General features: G+C 37.1%; 1 protein-coding gene across 2 annotated transcripts in view; it reads right to left on the bottom strand.

Moving 5' to 3' along the window:
* Positions 1-15,807, bottom strand: part of ZNF277 (zinc finger protein 277) — a 108,579-nt gene that overhangs the window by 18,169 nt on the left and 74,603 nt on the right. For both annotated transcript variants that reach the window (XM_053609570.1, XM_053609571.1), the window contains exon 5: positions 130-221. In XM_053609570.1, the coding sequence (XP_053465545.1) occupies positions 130-221 (92 nt within the window). The remainder of the gene's footprint in view (positions 1-129; positions 222-15,807) is intronic.

Below are 15,807 nucleotides of genomic sequence, written 5' to 3'. Positions count from 1 at the left end.
AGTACTGCTGACATATGAGAGGGTCCTGAGCCAACCCACTAAACTTAATTTATATAACCAATAGTTATGGATGTTTTGATGATTTCTCAGATTAAAACCAGTAACATTTAAAGATGCATAATGACAAACCTGTTTCCAAGGAATTCTCCATTGCAAAACATACAAATGCCATGAAAATTGGTATCATTTCGTTCTTGCTGCTGCTGTTCTAGAATTTCTTTCTGTAAAGTAGAAATAGATTTATGGTATTATCTTTAATAAATGCATAGTTATCTAATAGAAAATGTCATAGTCTAAATAAGAGGAGGCTGGGGTAGAAACACAAAAGAAATATATGAAAGTTATTAATATTTCAAATTTCTCCATTTCTGTCCTTAATCAAAGCTCTAAGTTTGAACCATTAAATGACTATAGACTACTCCCTTGGACAGCTACATGGGCTGCTTAAAGTCAACAAGGTCTTACCATCTTTCCCTCTCTTGTCCTTCTCTGTCTTTGTCAAGTCGACTCCACATTGAACTAGTGGGATTAACACCCCTCTAAGAATCTGTGTGTGTGATTCTTCCCAATGTAAGTCCTCCTACCCATATTTCAGGGCTCAAGCTGTTCCTTTGATCTCTGCCTCAGCCAAATATAAGAGAAGAATTAAGAGTGACTCTTCACTCTCTCCCCTCTCCCCCAAAAAGTGGTGAGATCTTTGCTTTGCCCCTTTGTGCTAATTCTTAGTTTGCAATCAAGTTATGATCAACCTTTTCACTCCATCTATCTTTAACATTACTTTTCTCTACCAATTCCAATGTCTTCACCCTGAGTCCAGTTTTTATTCTGTCATTGTGAAACTACTCTAAATAAGTCTCCTAAAACAGCATTTTCAGCACCAGGGACTGATTTCATGAAAGATAATTTTTCCAGCGATGGTGGTGGTGTGGGATAGGACAGGAGGGAGAGCTCAGTTGGTGATACTGTGGGGCCCAGTTCCTAACAGACCACAGTCCAGTCTGGAGACTGTGGCTGGAGACCACAGTCCTAAAGGATCTCCCTGATTTTCAATCCCTCTTTTCATCATATTTATCATCTTTTTTTTTTTTTTGCTGCTGCTAGGAGAACTTTTCTTAAGCATTGTTTTCACGCAAAATTATTTGTTATACTTCAACTCAAATAATTTTAAATAAACTCTGTTCTAATCGAGGTGATTCTATATATTATCTCTCCTTGAGGTCATTTAATTTCCCTTTGCTTCTTCATTCTTACAAATCTTACCTGTCCATCAAGATTCAACTGGATTCCCATTTTTATCATGCAGCCATTTTAAAATTACAGTACAACAGTTAAGAGCGTAGGAATACTGAGTAGTTCTGGACTCAAAATCTGGCTCTCAGCAGCAATTTATATTTTACTTAACTTCTTTAACCCTCAGTTTTCTCATTTTTAAGATGAAAATAAAAATATTATCTTACAGCACTGTTTATGGGATTAAATCAGGTAATGTATGCAGAGTTCAAATTGCATATAGGAGTCCGCCATTAAATGTTTGATATTATTGTTATCCAACCCACATCAATTCCCATTATCTATTATATGTCATCCTTTTGGCAACTGTTGCCTGTTTTGTTTTCTAAAGGGAAATGAAAAGTCTTTGAAGTTTACAGAAAGTATCTAGGTTGTCATTATATCTGTATACTAATCTTCACTTCTTTTATAATATGTGCTCAAAATAGAAACTTCATGAAGTTTTTTGCTGTTTCTTCTATAAATATTTACAGAAAAGAATAAAAACAAGTTAGTATCTAGAATCTTATACATCATGTGGCATTTCTGGAAATGCATTACCACAAACATCTAGAAATATTAATCTATTCAAGAAAGAAAATTAAGAAACTACCATGATGAAAATCAGTTCAATGAACTTCTAGTTTCAGTCTTGATGGAATAATGGAGATCAGACTTACCATTCCACAGAATACTACCATGAAACGAATTGCTTCATATATTTTATAGATTTTCAGGAAAATAGCACAGAGCTGTGGTTCTCAACAGAAAAAAAAAAAAAAAACTTTACCAATTTTCTGCTGGTGGATATTTTCTAAACTACAACTAGGGAAATTGAATCCAACAGAAAGGAAGGAGCTAGAGAAGGAAATTGAATCCAACAGAAAGGAAGGAGCTAGAAATGTTTACACCATAGACATTTTAATTTGGTATTTAAAGGGGTTTTATACAAGATAGTTTCTAAGACATCGATCATATTTTCTCTTCATTCCAAAGTCAAGGCATAATTTAGCCTGTTGTATATGATACAGGGTCCTTGTTACAAACAATTATTAACATATTGTGCTTTAATACAAATAAACTTTACTTTCAGAATTTCTTTGCCACTACACATGACTAAATGCTTTGTTGTGCCTTCCTGGTTTGGTTTTATTCTCTCTTCTTTATGGCCATCTGTTAATCTCCTTTGATTCAGTGAAACTTTTAATCACTGTCAGTGGGTCTCCTTCTCTATCCACCAATTGGCTCTCTCCATTAAAACTTCCTTTCTATTTGCTATTCTTTGTTTAGACCTCCTTTAATATGGAAAAAACCCCCAAAAAACCATATGGACTCCAAAAACTCAGGTAAGAAAAATAAGAGAGATAAACACATTCTTTTTGTTTTAATTTTTTTTTCATTGAGGGTAAAGGATTAGGTTACAGTAAGTGCATTTGTTAGATAAAGTCCCTCTTATAATTGTATCCGCTCCCAAGAGGTGTACCATACACCATGACTCCCATTCCCCCCACTTCTCATTCCCCTACCCTGCCTTGTATTAGCTCATCTACAACCTTCATATTAGAAGTGAGTACACTGGATTCTTGCTTCTCCATTCTTGTGATGCTTTACTAAGAAGAATGTGTTCCACCTCCATCCAGGTTAATAGATAAGATGTAAAGTCTCCATCTATTTTAGTGAATAGTATTCTATGGTATACATATACCATAGCTTGTTAATTCATTCCTGGGCTGGTGGGCATTTAGGCTACTTTCACATTTTGCCAATTGTAAATTGAGCTGCAATAAACAGTCTAGTGCAAATGTCTTTATGATAAAAGGAATTTTTTTCTTCTGGGTACATGCCTAGTAATGGGATTGCAAGATCGAACGGGAAGTCTAATCTGAGTTCTTTGAGGATTCTCCATACTTCCTTCCAAAAAGGTAGTATTAGTTTGCACCCCACCAGCAGTGTAAAAGTGTTCCCTTCTCTCCACATCCATGCCAGCATCTGCAGCTTTCAGACTTTGTCATGTGGGCCATTCTCACTGGGGTTAGGTATTATCTCAGGGTAGTTTTGATTTGCATTTCTTTGATGATTAGAAATGATGAGCATTTTTTCATGTTTGTTAGCCATTCATCTGTCTTCTTTAGAGAAGGTTCTATTCATGTCTCCTGCCCAGTGATAAATAGGATTGTTATTTTATTGTTGTTGCTGTTGTTATTAATTTGAATTCTCTATAGATCTTAGTTTTCGATCTTGTGTCTGATTCATAATATGCAAATATCCTTTTCCATTCTGAATGTTGTCTGAGATAATAAAATTCTAAGAATACAATTAAGTCAAATATGTTTGGTACCTGAGAGAAAGTACCTTCTAGTATCTTCCTTGGATGGGCTCTATGAAAGTAATTTTCCTCTGGTAAGGATACTTTGTTATTTCTGGGTTCTCTGCAATTTGGATCTACTGAGGTTACCAGATACCAGATGGACAGATTTATAGAAACAAATTTCCCTGTACATACATTTTAAAAGTATGTTTATCTGATGCCTGCCCAGAAAGATGGAAGACAAAATCTGATTGTAAATGGACCTTTAAAAAAATTAGTCTAAAAATCAGTAATGACCATACGTGGAAATGAAACAACTAGGAACACACTAATGGTTCCTTGTTTTCTTCTCAGCAAAATCCATCATCTTTAGCATGACATCCAGAATGTTCTGTACCTGATTCTAATCTAGGTTTTTAAAAGCCTTCATGTTGGTTCCCCATATACCCATTATGTTATAGGGAAAAGCAAGGATACACACTATAATTTATTTGTTTATTATTCTCATAGCAGTTTTTAACTACTATGATTTCTTAAGCCACTCCACAGCTGAGTTAAACTTGCCCTCTTTGGCCCATCTTAGTGTTAGAATTCTCTACCCATATCCTCTAAAGTTTAGTTCAAATGCTACATCTCTGTGGTGAGTGGAAAGAACAAATGACAGGAACTGGAGCTCTTGACCTGTTTTTGTGACTAACAAGTTCTCAATACGGCCTTGGACAGCCACTTCTCTAGGACTCAGTTTCTGGTGGTCTCTAAATTGCCTCTGAAACATTCCACAAGTCTTTAAAGTGACTATCCCAGACCACTTCTATACTAGAAGTGATACTTTCTTTTTAGATTTTTTTAAAAATTATTTTTTATTAAATTATAATTTTGTACATTGATGCATTTATGGGGTTCAGAGTACTGCTTTGATATACAATGTGAAATTCTTACACTGAACTAAGTAACACTTTCTTTTTGTTTTTATCACAGTTTATAGCATTCTGCTGGCATCCACATTCATTGGTTTTCAGGAAAAGTATGTCCTAACCATCTCTTACTCATAAAAAATGAGCTCCTTTTTGCTATATACACACAATTTCTTATAGTAGATTCTCAATAAATACATGACAACTAAATTTATACCCCAGGTACAGCAACATACACAAATCTGAATGTTCCTTGAAAATCAAAATGGCCTTTTCAAAGGAGAGAATTTATAACACACTTGATTATCCCTGACTCATATAGGACTGGCACTTACTGGCTTATGTTATATTTCATATATAATATAAATAGGAGAGCTTTCTACAGCAATAGTGCATTGACAAGATATTTGTTTAAATAAAGATATTAGCCTACTGTGTATATTAACTATTCTAGGAAAAGAAATATATGTTGATTCTAATTTTATAAGTCCCAAAGTTGTTTACTCTTTTAGAAACTTACAACTGCACTATTTAGAAGCATACATAGATATACAGAGAATTTTATATTACCATGGGGTAGATATTTGGGAGATAGATTTTTACTTTTATAAAACTAATTTTTACTTTCAATATTATGTAAATACTTTTAATAAGCATATTATCTTAAAAGCATAAATTGATTTTTGTTACTAAGATGATATTTTGAGCAAAGTTGAAGACGTATGTTAAGATGAGGAAGTAAACTAGAGTAATAATACATAGTAATTGCTGAATTTAACAATTAAGGAAACTATGTATATTGCTGTAGAAAACAGTCATTTTTATTTTTTGAAACATATTAAGAATTGAAATAATGTTACCAAGGTTTCCCTCCTAACCACTGTTCTAAATTTTACTCTGTGAAGTGCTTGTACGAAAATATACAAATTGGAAATTCTCCTTATTTTTTTCAAATGAGGACCCCCAATGTATAAATATATACTTTTGATAAAATTTTACTTATACATAAAATAATATGAAAATAAAAAAATTGGGTGGTGCCTGTTGCTCAGTGAGTAGGGCACAGGCCCCATATACCGAGGGTGGCAGGTTCGAGCCCAGCCCCGACCAAACTGCAACAAAAAAAATAGCCGGGCATTGTGGTGGGCGCCTGTAGTCCCAGCTACTCAGGAGGCTGAGGCAAGAGAATTGCCTAAGCCCAAGAGCTGGAGGTTGCTGTGAGCTGTGATGCCACGGCACTCTACCAAGGGTGACAAAGTGAGACTCTGTCTCTAAAAAAAAAAAAAATATATAAATAAATAAATAAAAAATAAAATAAAAAATTATTTTAATTCTGCAACTATTACAATCTGTAAAAACTTCATTATTCTCTTGTAATAAATTAAGAAGAAAGATCTCTTTATTCATTGAAATTGGCTTTGATATGCTATGTTGTGTCATGACATGCTAAAAGAATTAGTAAACCAGGAAGCCAGAAAAGACTGGTTAACTTTCCTCTTATTTTTTTCTCCTGTTTTTAATTATAAAGTTTTTCACTAACATAGAAAAGTTAAAAGAATACTACAGGGAACATTCCTATCCTCAACACTTACATTTAGTAATGATTAATGGTTTCTTTTCTCTCTCTCCACATACACCCACCCCACCTCCCACTGCTCCGTGGACTATAAACTTTTTTCTGGCTAAACCATTTGAAAATAAGTTGTAGACATCATGATACTACGCTCCTAAATATTTCGGCATGCCTCTTCTAAGAATAAGGGCATTCTTCTACATATAACCACAAAACCATTACTATCACATCAAGAAAATGAACAATAATTTCAAAATAGCACATAGTATCCAGGCAATCCTTTGCTCTGTCACCCAAGCTGGAGTACACTGGTGTGATCACTGCTCATTGCAACCTTGAATGCCTGGGCTCAAGTGATCTTCCTGCCTCAGCCTCCCGAGTAGCTGCGACTATAGGTACATGCCAGTAGGCCTGACAAAGTTTTTTAATTTTTTGTAGAAATGGGTTCTCACTATGTTGCCCAGGCTGGTCTTGAACTCCTGGCCCCAAATGATCCTGTCACCTTGGTCTTCCAAAGTGCTAGGATTACAGGTATGAGCCACTGTGCCCAGCATTGCTTCTAAATTTTACCACAAAATAACTTACCAGTCTGGGACCCAGGCTCTGATGTGTAGAAAATAAAAAGTTTTCCAAACTGAATGAGGGTCTTCCAAAATATATGCGTGACTCCTAGGAAAACTTTGTCCATGTAATTATCTTTGTGTAATCAACTCAAAATGCATTTCACTAGATACAAAACTCGCTGGAGGCAGAAGTTTTCGTCATCGCTATTGTCCCCACTGTACATTGTAGACAGGGGCACACTATAGCTGTGGAAGGGATTTCCTATGACCTCTCCTTCCTCACATCCTTTGAGTTATTAGGAGTCCAGGGAGAAGACAGCCACATCATCCATAGGCCCTAGAACGCTTATTCCCTTCTGATGTGAGAACTGCCATGATGTTAGAAAACACAACCGCGTGTTACGTTCTGCGCTTCCTTCTCCTGGAGCAGACATACCAAGAGCTGCTGATGAGGCACCAGAGGAAGAAACTCAGCAGAAACCACCTGCACAATCCAGACAAATATGTTCTTCTTTTTTCTTCACTCCTTTTCCCCCTTTCCTTCTGTCTTTTTTCTCCTGTCTCTTTCCCCCCTTCTCCCTCTTTCCTTTGTTAAGCTTTGTGTCTGACAGAATTAGTTGTGCCATATGTCTGAAGTCACTTAGGAACAAAACGTTATAATAGTAGGAGACAATCCACAGAAACCACCACGAAGATGTAAGAATCAAGCCCATCAGCTTTGCAGTTTTATTTTATTTTTATTTTTTATATATATGGTGGGCTAATATATATATATATATGGTGGGCTATATCCTTGAGGTTTATTCTGGGCTGTACACTGGGTTTTGTATGCTAGGAAGAGGGGTCTGAAGAGAATTCTGTAGATGTAGATGTTCTATGTTTGAGCTTCTCAAAGCAGCTACTGAAATCAGATAAAAGTTTAATTACAAAATAAGCAAGGATAAAAACCATAGTGGTAAGACTATACCATCAGCTTATGTATGCACGAGGCAAAAAGTCCTAATAACAAGCTGTATGTTTTCTAGCTGGTATAAAATGTCAAGTGTGGTAGCAGAGGGGCAGTGCATAGCCTTTCACTTTTATTCATAAGCTAGAAGCCAAGAAACATTAATAAACAGCAGGTACAGCAGATGGCACTCAACACAGTCATAGGGGATTGGCACATAGGTAGAAAACAAAATGTAAGCTAGGTTGAAAATTACAAAAATCAGCCTGTTTAGGAAAGAGCAATTTTTAAAAATGTTTAGTTAGGTAAGAATTTGTACATAGGAAAGCAACAAACTGAAGCTCAAAATGCCAAATCCAATGGAAATAGCTTGCATTACACAAGGAAGGACAACTAGGGCTGATGCTGTTAACTATAGAAATCAGAAACATTTTACAGGTACTAACAAGTAATAGATTTATAACAGAGTTGTCTGGATGAATGGCTATATGAGTGGCTCTGACAGAAAATCGCATACACCTCAGGTTCTTTTCCAAGCTCGCCCAAAGGCAGCCGCACAGCAGAACCTGCTAGGACTTCTCAATCTGGGAGCCCAGTGGCATTCTGCCAATACAGAAGACAACAAATCTCCCCCTGAAGTTACAGCAGTGGCCTGAAGGCTCCACAGGAAAGCAGCAGAATCTCTTATTTCTCCTGCTTTCTATTTCTGGAGCTACAAAATTATCTCTGGGGTATTTGAGACTATTTTATTTACACTTCCACCTTGTTCTAGTAAGTATTTCAGGCTGCTACTAAACAATGTAGCAAAGAAAAAAAAAGGATAGGAACATAAGTTGAAAATAAAAAGTAAAAGAATACTTACGTACACGTGCGGGCACGCGCACACACACACACACAAATTCACACCTAAACTTGGGCCCCAAAGTTTGTTCTCAGCTTTGGTAGGAAAAGGAAACAGATGAGATAAGGGGTGGTATGGAGAATTTGGCTAGCCTTTGTTGTCTGTTTCTGGGAGGTAACTAATTTATAAACTCTTGGAATTTCCTGAGACACTGGTGGGCCCTTAGATCACACCTGAGAATTCATACTAATGAGATGACTCAGGATGGGAACTGGCCATGCCCTGAAGACTGACCATGTGATTGTTGGGGCTTTGACCTCCTGGGAAGGGAGGAAAGCTGGAGATCAAGCTCGACCATGTGACCAATTATTTAGTCAATCATGCCTACTCAGTCAAGCCTCAGTAAAACTCCGGACACCAAAGCTCCAGTAAACTTTCCTGGCTGGCATCACTCTGGGTGTGGCTTATGTACTGATACGCCTGGAGGGCAATGCATTCCCAGGGACAACGGGAATGCATTTGGGAATCTCCCGGACCTCTCACCCTATGTGTCTCTCTGTTTGACTTGTTCTGATTTGTATCCTGTTGATAACACTGTAATCATAAGTAATAGGGCTTTCCTGAGTTCTGTGAGTCATTATAGCAAATTACTGAAGCTGAGGGAGTAGTGGGAACTTCTGAATTTGTAAGCAGATGGATAGAAATAAAGGCAGCCGGGGAACCCCCAGCTTGTGACTGTTGTTTGGAATATGGGCTGTCTTGTAGAAGACCATGCCTGCAAGCTGGAACGTTTGGCCAAAACAAAGTATGGACAGTTGGTGTCAGAGTCACCATGGATGAGTAAGTAAGCTATGTGATGTACTGGACATGATACTTAGAATAAACAGACCAAGCAACACAGGGATGCTTCTCATACAGATCCTCAAAATAAGCTGACTCTCATCCCAGAGCACATGCCCTAACTCCGCAGAAACCACACAAAGGTGGGTAAGGGCTGTCATGATGCAGTGCAGACGCTTGTTCTCTCCTGACTGGAGGCCGATGGTTTAAGACAATTTAGAAAAATTGTGAACTTCCTCAAACAATTTTCCTTGAAAGTTTTTAAAAGTATTGGTTGGTTTTAACCTTAAATTTGTCCCTCTTCTATGTCTAAGCTCTCATGCAGGAGAGAAGCATGCACTTCCTAAGGCAGTCAAGAGACACTCAAAGTTGATATCCTTCTATAAAAACTGCATAGTGCTTAATGGGGTTCAGGACATGCTACCCTCAATATGGCACTTTGGCCCAAATAGCACAAACAGGAAATTCACTCTTATGCTTCCTTTGGCCTTGTTCTCTGAGGCAGATAGTAAGATCTTCATTTAAGAGGTCCCCTCCCTATACCTGGAGGAAATGAATACTCTTATCTTTGAAGACACAGGGACACAGTTTTTAACATGGATTAAATTTTAAATAAGCTGTCACAAAATGCTTGGCCCTGACTGGGTTGTCAGAAAACTGTCCAAAGAATACCTGGAACATTGAGTGACATAATTTGCTAGCATGTTCTCCAAAGATAAACTTATGGCAAAATGTATATAAATGTAACTAACTATAGCAATTTATTGATACAAGTATCATTGATAAGTTAGTTAAAAGACGAAGAGTAAATACCAAACAGTTATAATAGGTTTTAGAATTTATTTATAACAAGTAGTTGAAAGGGTCAATTGTCTGTTCACGCTATGCCTGATTTAGGAGACAAGCACATATGTACGTGTATGTCTTTTAGAACTCCAAGAAAGGAAGAAAAGCATCTACCTTAACCAAAAGTAGCACTTAATCACTGAGATACTAATTAAAATAACGCAGGGGGAGGAAGAATTCCATTTCTGCTTAGGATAAAGACAGATATAAGAGAACTTCCTTACAATACGAAAAGGCTGAATAGTCCAAAAAAAATTCATAACTTACTTTGAGTCCAAAAAGCTGAAGTCACAAGGCAACCAGAGAAACTGAATTTCAAAAGGTGTTAAGGGTCTTTGAGGAGAGACAGGAACACATGAACTATTTCTTTCACCTTTGACAGAGTATGGGAAGAAACGGAAAATGTAAGAAGGAAGTAACTAAAACCTAAAAGAATTCTTAATGGCTAAATCCCTGGGAGTCCTAGACACAAAGAGATCCAGCTCTTCCGTGGGTTTTCGCCAAGTTCTCAGGAGAAAGACTCAGGGTTGGGGCAAAAAAATAGGAAGACCCTTTGATGGTGAACAGGCACAAACCCAGCTTGCTTCTGGGGATCATTCTTTACCATACAAAGCAAAAGCTACGAGCAGCTAAGGGGAAGGACCCAAATAGTGCTCTAATACAAAGGAGAGGCCAGCTACCGCCGGGCTAGGGGGCAGGAATGCTGAGAAATAAGGTAACATTATTCCTGAGTTCTTCCTCCTGAACGTACCTCTGCTTACACTAGTGTTCTGCGGAGTAAGAACTGGATGTGAAGAACTTGTCAAGCAAGTTCTGCAATGTACTTTTGTTAGAATGTTTTTTAAAAGTTATGGGAATGTATTTGGTGTTAGAAGATTTAAATATTGGCTTGGCGCCTATAGCACAGTGGTTATGATGTCAGCTATATACACCGAGGCTGACGGGTTCGAACCTGGCCCTGGCCAGCTAAACAACAATGACAACTAAAACAAAAAAAATAGCTGGACATTGTGGTGGGCACCTGTAGTCCCAGCTACTTGGGAAGCTGAGGGAAGAGAATCGCTTAAGCCCAAGGTTGAGGTTGCTGTGAGCTGTGATGCCAGAGCACTCTACTGAGGGCAACATAGTGAGACTTTGTCTCAAAAAAAAAAAAAAATTAAATATTGGCTTGGCACCCGTAGCTCAGTGGTTAGGGTGCTGGCCACATATACCAGGGCTGGATACTGCTAACCTGGCCTGGGACTGCTAACCAACAATGACAACTACAACAAAAAAATAGCCGGGCATTGTGATGGGCGCCTGTGATCCCACCTACTTGGGAGACTAAGGCAAGAGAATCATTTAAGCCCAAGAGTTTAAGGTTGCTGTGAGCTGTGAGCTGTGATGCCACAGCACTCTACTGAGGGCGAAATTAAATTCTGTCTCAAAAAAAACCCAAACAGATTCAAATATTAAAAAATTAAATTAAATTTAAGATTCATGAGATTTATTAAAGTCACAGTCTGTTCTTTTTTATATTGAGTATTACAGTTTTATTTTTAAATTTATTTATTTCTTTCTTTCTTTATTTTTTTATGTAGAGACAGAGTCTCACTTTATTGCCCTCAGTAGAGTGCCATGGCATCACAGCTCACAGCAATCTTCAACTCCTGGGCTTAGGCGATTCTCTTGCCTCAGCCTCCCGAGTAGCTAGGACTACAGCTGGGACTTCAGGGTAGAAAATGAAAATAGTAGCTGGTCAACAAGATTGGAACATTTAAGGGAAGTGATAAAAATTAAAATTTTCATTAATCAGATGCATAAAAAAGTCTGTCCTGTTGATACAAATGAATCACAAAGTAGTAGCCAAACCACACAACGCCTGGCTATTTTAAATTACTTTTTAATTAAAATCATAACTGTATACATTTATGGGGTATAATGTAATGATTTGACATACAATGTGTAATGCTTAAATATTTCAAAATAACTGAGTAAATTTTAAAAGTCTGTTCCTTTAAAAGATGGGGCAGATGTGGCTATAATCTAATGGAAAGACCACTGGACAGGAAAGCAGAAGAGAACCTCCAGGAAGAATCCTATATATTTATAGGACATTTACTTTTCACTTACCTGCTGCGATTATAAAAAAGCCTCTCACAATAAGGGCTAAAAACATGAACATTCAGTAATCTCAGAGAAGGAAAACTCTTGAAGAGTAATCAGTTCCGAAACATTAGAATTTAGGATTTTCTTAAATTTTCAGCCATCAGTAGAAATTCAGGGTAGAAAATGAAAATAGTAGCTGGTCAACAAAATTGGAACATTTAAGGGAAGTGATAAAAATTAAAATTTTCATTAATCAGATGCATAAAAGAGTCTGTTCTGTTGATGCAAATGAATCACAAAGTAGTAGCTTTAAAGTGACTTACTTTCAATACCAGAACCCAGACTGAAGGCCAAATGGCAAAGGCCGTAATACAAATGGAATGCTGATGAGCTTCCTCATTTTAAGAGCGTGAACATTTGGAGCTTGGTGTACAAGCACTGGAGACACTGGACTGGCATTCCTTTGAGGAACTGACATCAAGGCACGGAGAGTGGTACATCAACTATCACCAGTGATAAAAGAGACAACTAAAGACGTTCCTTTGTGATCCATTCCTCATTTTCCATCCCCCCACCACAAAAAAGGAGTGAATGAATTTAAATAACATGGGAGAGAAGGCTTTTTCTTTGTTTATTGGTGAAAAACAGTTGGTTTGGTTACTCCAGTCAGCTAAAACAGATGCCATTTATTCAGCAAAACTTCCCAAAGGTTAACTAAAAATTTGGAAGTATACTAAGCACTGCAATCTATGAGTTCTCTTTGGCAATCACTTTGAATTCAGAATACGTTTAAATCTTTCCAACCCCCTGAGAAAGGAGTGTCCAATAAATTAACCAATATAACTTTTGATTGTCTACTTTCCAATACATTGTAACTGATACCTAATATAAATCCTCCACAAAAGGTAATTTTTCCTAAATCATTTCAATCATTTGAATTACTCTAAATAACTTTGTCTTCCAAAAGCACTTTGAAAGCTCTCTTTGTGCCATTCCAGAAACTGACTTCAGATACTATCTGCTCACAAAAGCACCATCACATCCTTTATTCTATTATGTCTGGTAGGTACAATAGAACGTTTGATATGAAGAAATTAAAAGTATAAAAGCTTAGCAAATTTCACTAATTTAAGGATTATGGCACAAGTTTGGTTAACAAAATAAAATGAAAACATAAATTTGAGTTTCACATACAGATATTGAAGTACTGCGTTGACCACTTTCAAAATGATATCTGTCTTCAATTTACTTACATATTTCAGAAGACCTCTGACCAGGAGTCAGGGGAAAAGCTACCCTCTCCTTTAAGTGTCAAAAAGTGCTGGATAGGACTGGAAAAGACTGCTGTTTTTGCCAGAAACTGATTACTTGAGCATTTGAATTTATGCCAGCAATCTTCTCAAGATACTAGCAAGACACTTAGACAAAAACACACTTCTGCATGTAGAAGGCAGGAATAACTGTACTAATGTAAGGATTGTCAATGGCACATATGGTTTCTCTTAAAAAAACCAATAAAATCCACGTTTTTCAGCATTTTATGAGGAGAGGTGATGGATAGTTAACCTTGTGATAGTATTAAGGGTCTTAATAAATAGATGAAGAAAGGGCATCCATGTCAATGACTAGGAAAGAAGTAAAACAAACAGCCAGAGAGAAATTTCTTAACAGGATGATGATACTTTCCCCCAAATCCATGAGATTCCATCTGACTAATATCTCACCATTTCCGAAACTGCCATGATACGGCAACAACCATCTGCTTGCTACACAGGATAGACAGACAGTATTTTTCTTCTACTTTGAGTCTTACTGAGATAGCTAGCTTTTGAAAAGTATAGAAGAGACAGAGGAGAGAACTACAAAAATGAACTAAGAAAAAAATGACATGAATTTAACCACTTACATGGACAATGAAAAAAAGGTAGAAGTATAGAACAAAAAGAAAATACAAGAGTTAAACACAGGAGAAACTAGGAAAGTCAAATTCCTATTTTTGTTAAAAATATAAGGGAATTTAGCTTAGGCAAGAAGAAAAGGACTTTAAAAAATTCAATAGATGGCCATGGTAGATTGCAAAATACCCATTTTTTTTACTAAAAAAGAAAGAGAGCTATCAGCATGGCACGGCTCAGTACAGTATTACATGCCTTAGGAAGAATTTTCCTGTATAAAATAAAGGTCAAGTATAGCCCAGATTATTGAAAGATAGAGGAAAATCTGAAAACACATCTTAAGTTAAAAAAAGAAAAAAATATATATATAGCTGCTTAGATTCAAGGGAATAAGAAATTCCCATCTACTATTGACCTAAGATAATAAGTCAGATTTTCTTAAAAAGATTCTTAACAGGGGCGGTGCCTGTGGCTCAGTCGGTAAGGCGCTGGCCCCATATACCGAGGGTGGCGGGTTCAAAGCTGGCCCCGGCTGAACTGCAACCAAGAGGTAGCTGGGCGTTGTGGCGGGCGCCTCTGTAGTCCCAGCTACTCGGGAGGCTGAGGCAAGAGAATCAATTAAGCCCAGGAGTTGGAGGTTGCTGTGAGCTGTGTGATGACATGGCACTCTACCGAGGGCGATAAAGTGAGACTCTGTCTCTACCAAAAAAAAAAATAATAATAAAATAAAGCCAGTATCACTTTAAAAAAAAAAAAAAGATTCATAACAATGAAATATATATATATATAGCTGCTAAGTCAGATTTTCTTAAAAAGATTCATAACAATGAAAAAAATATATATATAGCTGCTTACATTCAAAGGAATAAGAAATTCCCATCTACTATTGACCTAAGATAATAAGTCAGATTTTCTTAAAAAGATTCATAACAGTGAAAACAGAATATTATTTATTTAGATGAGTGTTTATGCCTGGTTTGGCCATTTTTATTAATTTTAACAAATGTCAAATTAGAAAATACCACATTTCCTTAGGAAGAAGGATCAAACTTGACAAAGGATCCTGGTACAATTTGAAAAAGAATGGTGCTTGTGGTTGCAAATGGGGTTGCAAAATAGGATTTGAGTTGCTTCCCTTCCTGTTTAATACAGTACATAACCATGGGCGGCACCTGTGGCTCAATGGGTAGGGCACTGGCCCCATATACCGAGGGTGGTGAGTTCGAACCCAGCCCCGGCCAAACTGCAATAAAAAAGTAGCCAGGCATTGTGGTGGGCGCCTATAGTCCAAGCTACTCGGGAGGCTGAGGCAAGAGAATCGCCTAAGCCCAGGAGTTGGAGGTTGCTGTGAGCTGTGATGCCACATCACTCTACTGAGGGTGATAAAGTGAGACTCTGTCTCTAAAAAAAAAAAAAACAAACAAAAAACAAAACAGTACATAACCATGGCTCTGTGTGTGTGTTTCCTAACATATTTGACCTTGTTTTTCCATCTAAAGAGGGGTAATAACAATTGTTCCTTATCTTACACATATGGGTGTTTATAAAAATGTCAGCTAGGTTTTAAGTTCTAAGTGGCAAATCTTCGGATTCAGATTAGTATTGTTTAAAACTGTGATTACATTTGTCTCCCCAATGAAAACATTTATCAGTCTGAAGCTTAAAATCACCCACTGGTTATTCTAGCTAACTTGATCTCTTGTTGCATTGTTAATAACACTACA

This window comes from Nycticebus coucang, chromosome 11 (assembly GCF_027406575.1).
Source record: "Nycticebus coucang isolate mNycCou1 chromosome 11, mNycCou1.pri, whole genome shotgun sequence".
Classification (NCBI taxonomy): Eukaryota; Metazoa; Chordata; class Mammalia; order Primates; family Lorisidae; genus Nycticebus; species Nycticebus coucang.
The sequence above is the reverse complement of the archived record's forward strand: the minus strand, read 5'-3'. Positions and strand labels throughout refer to the sequence as shown.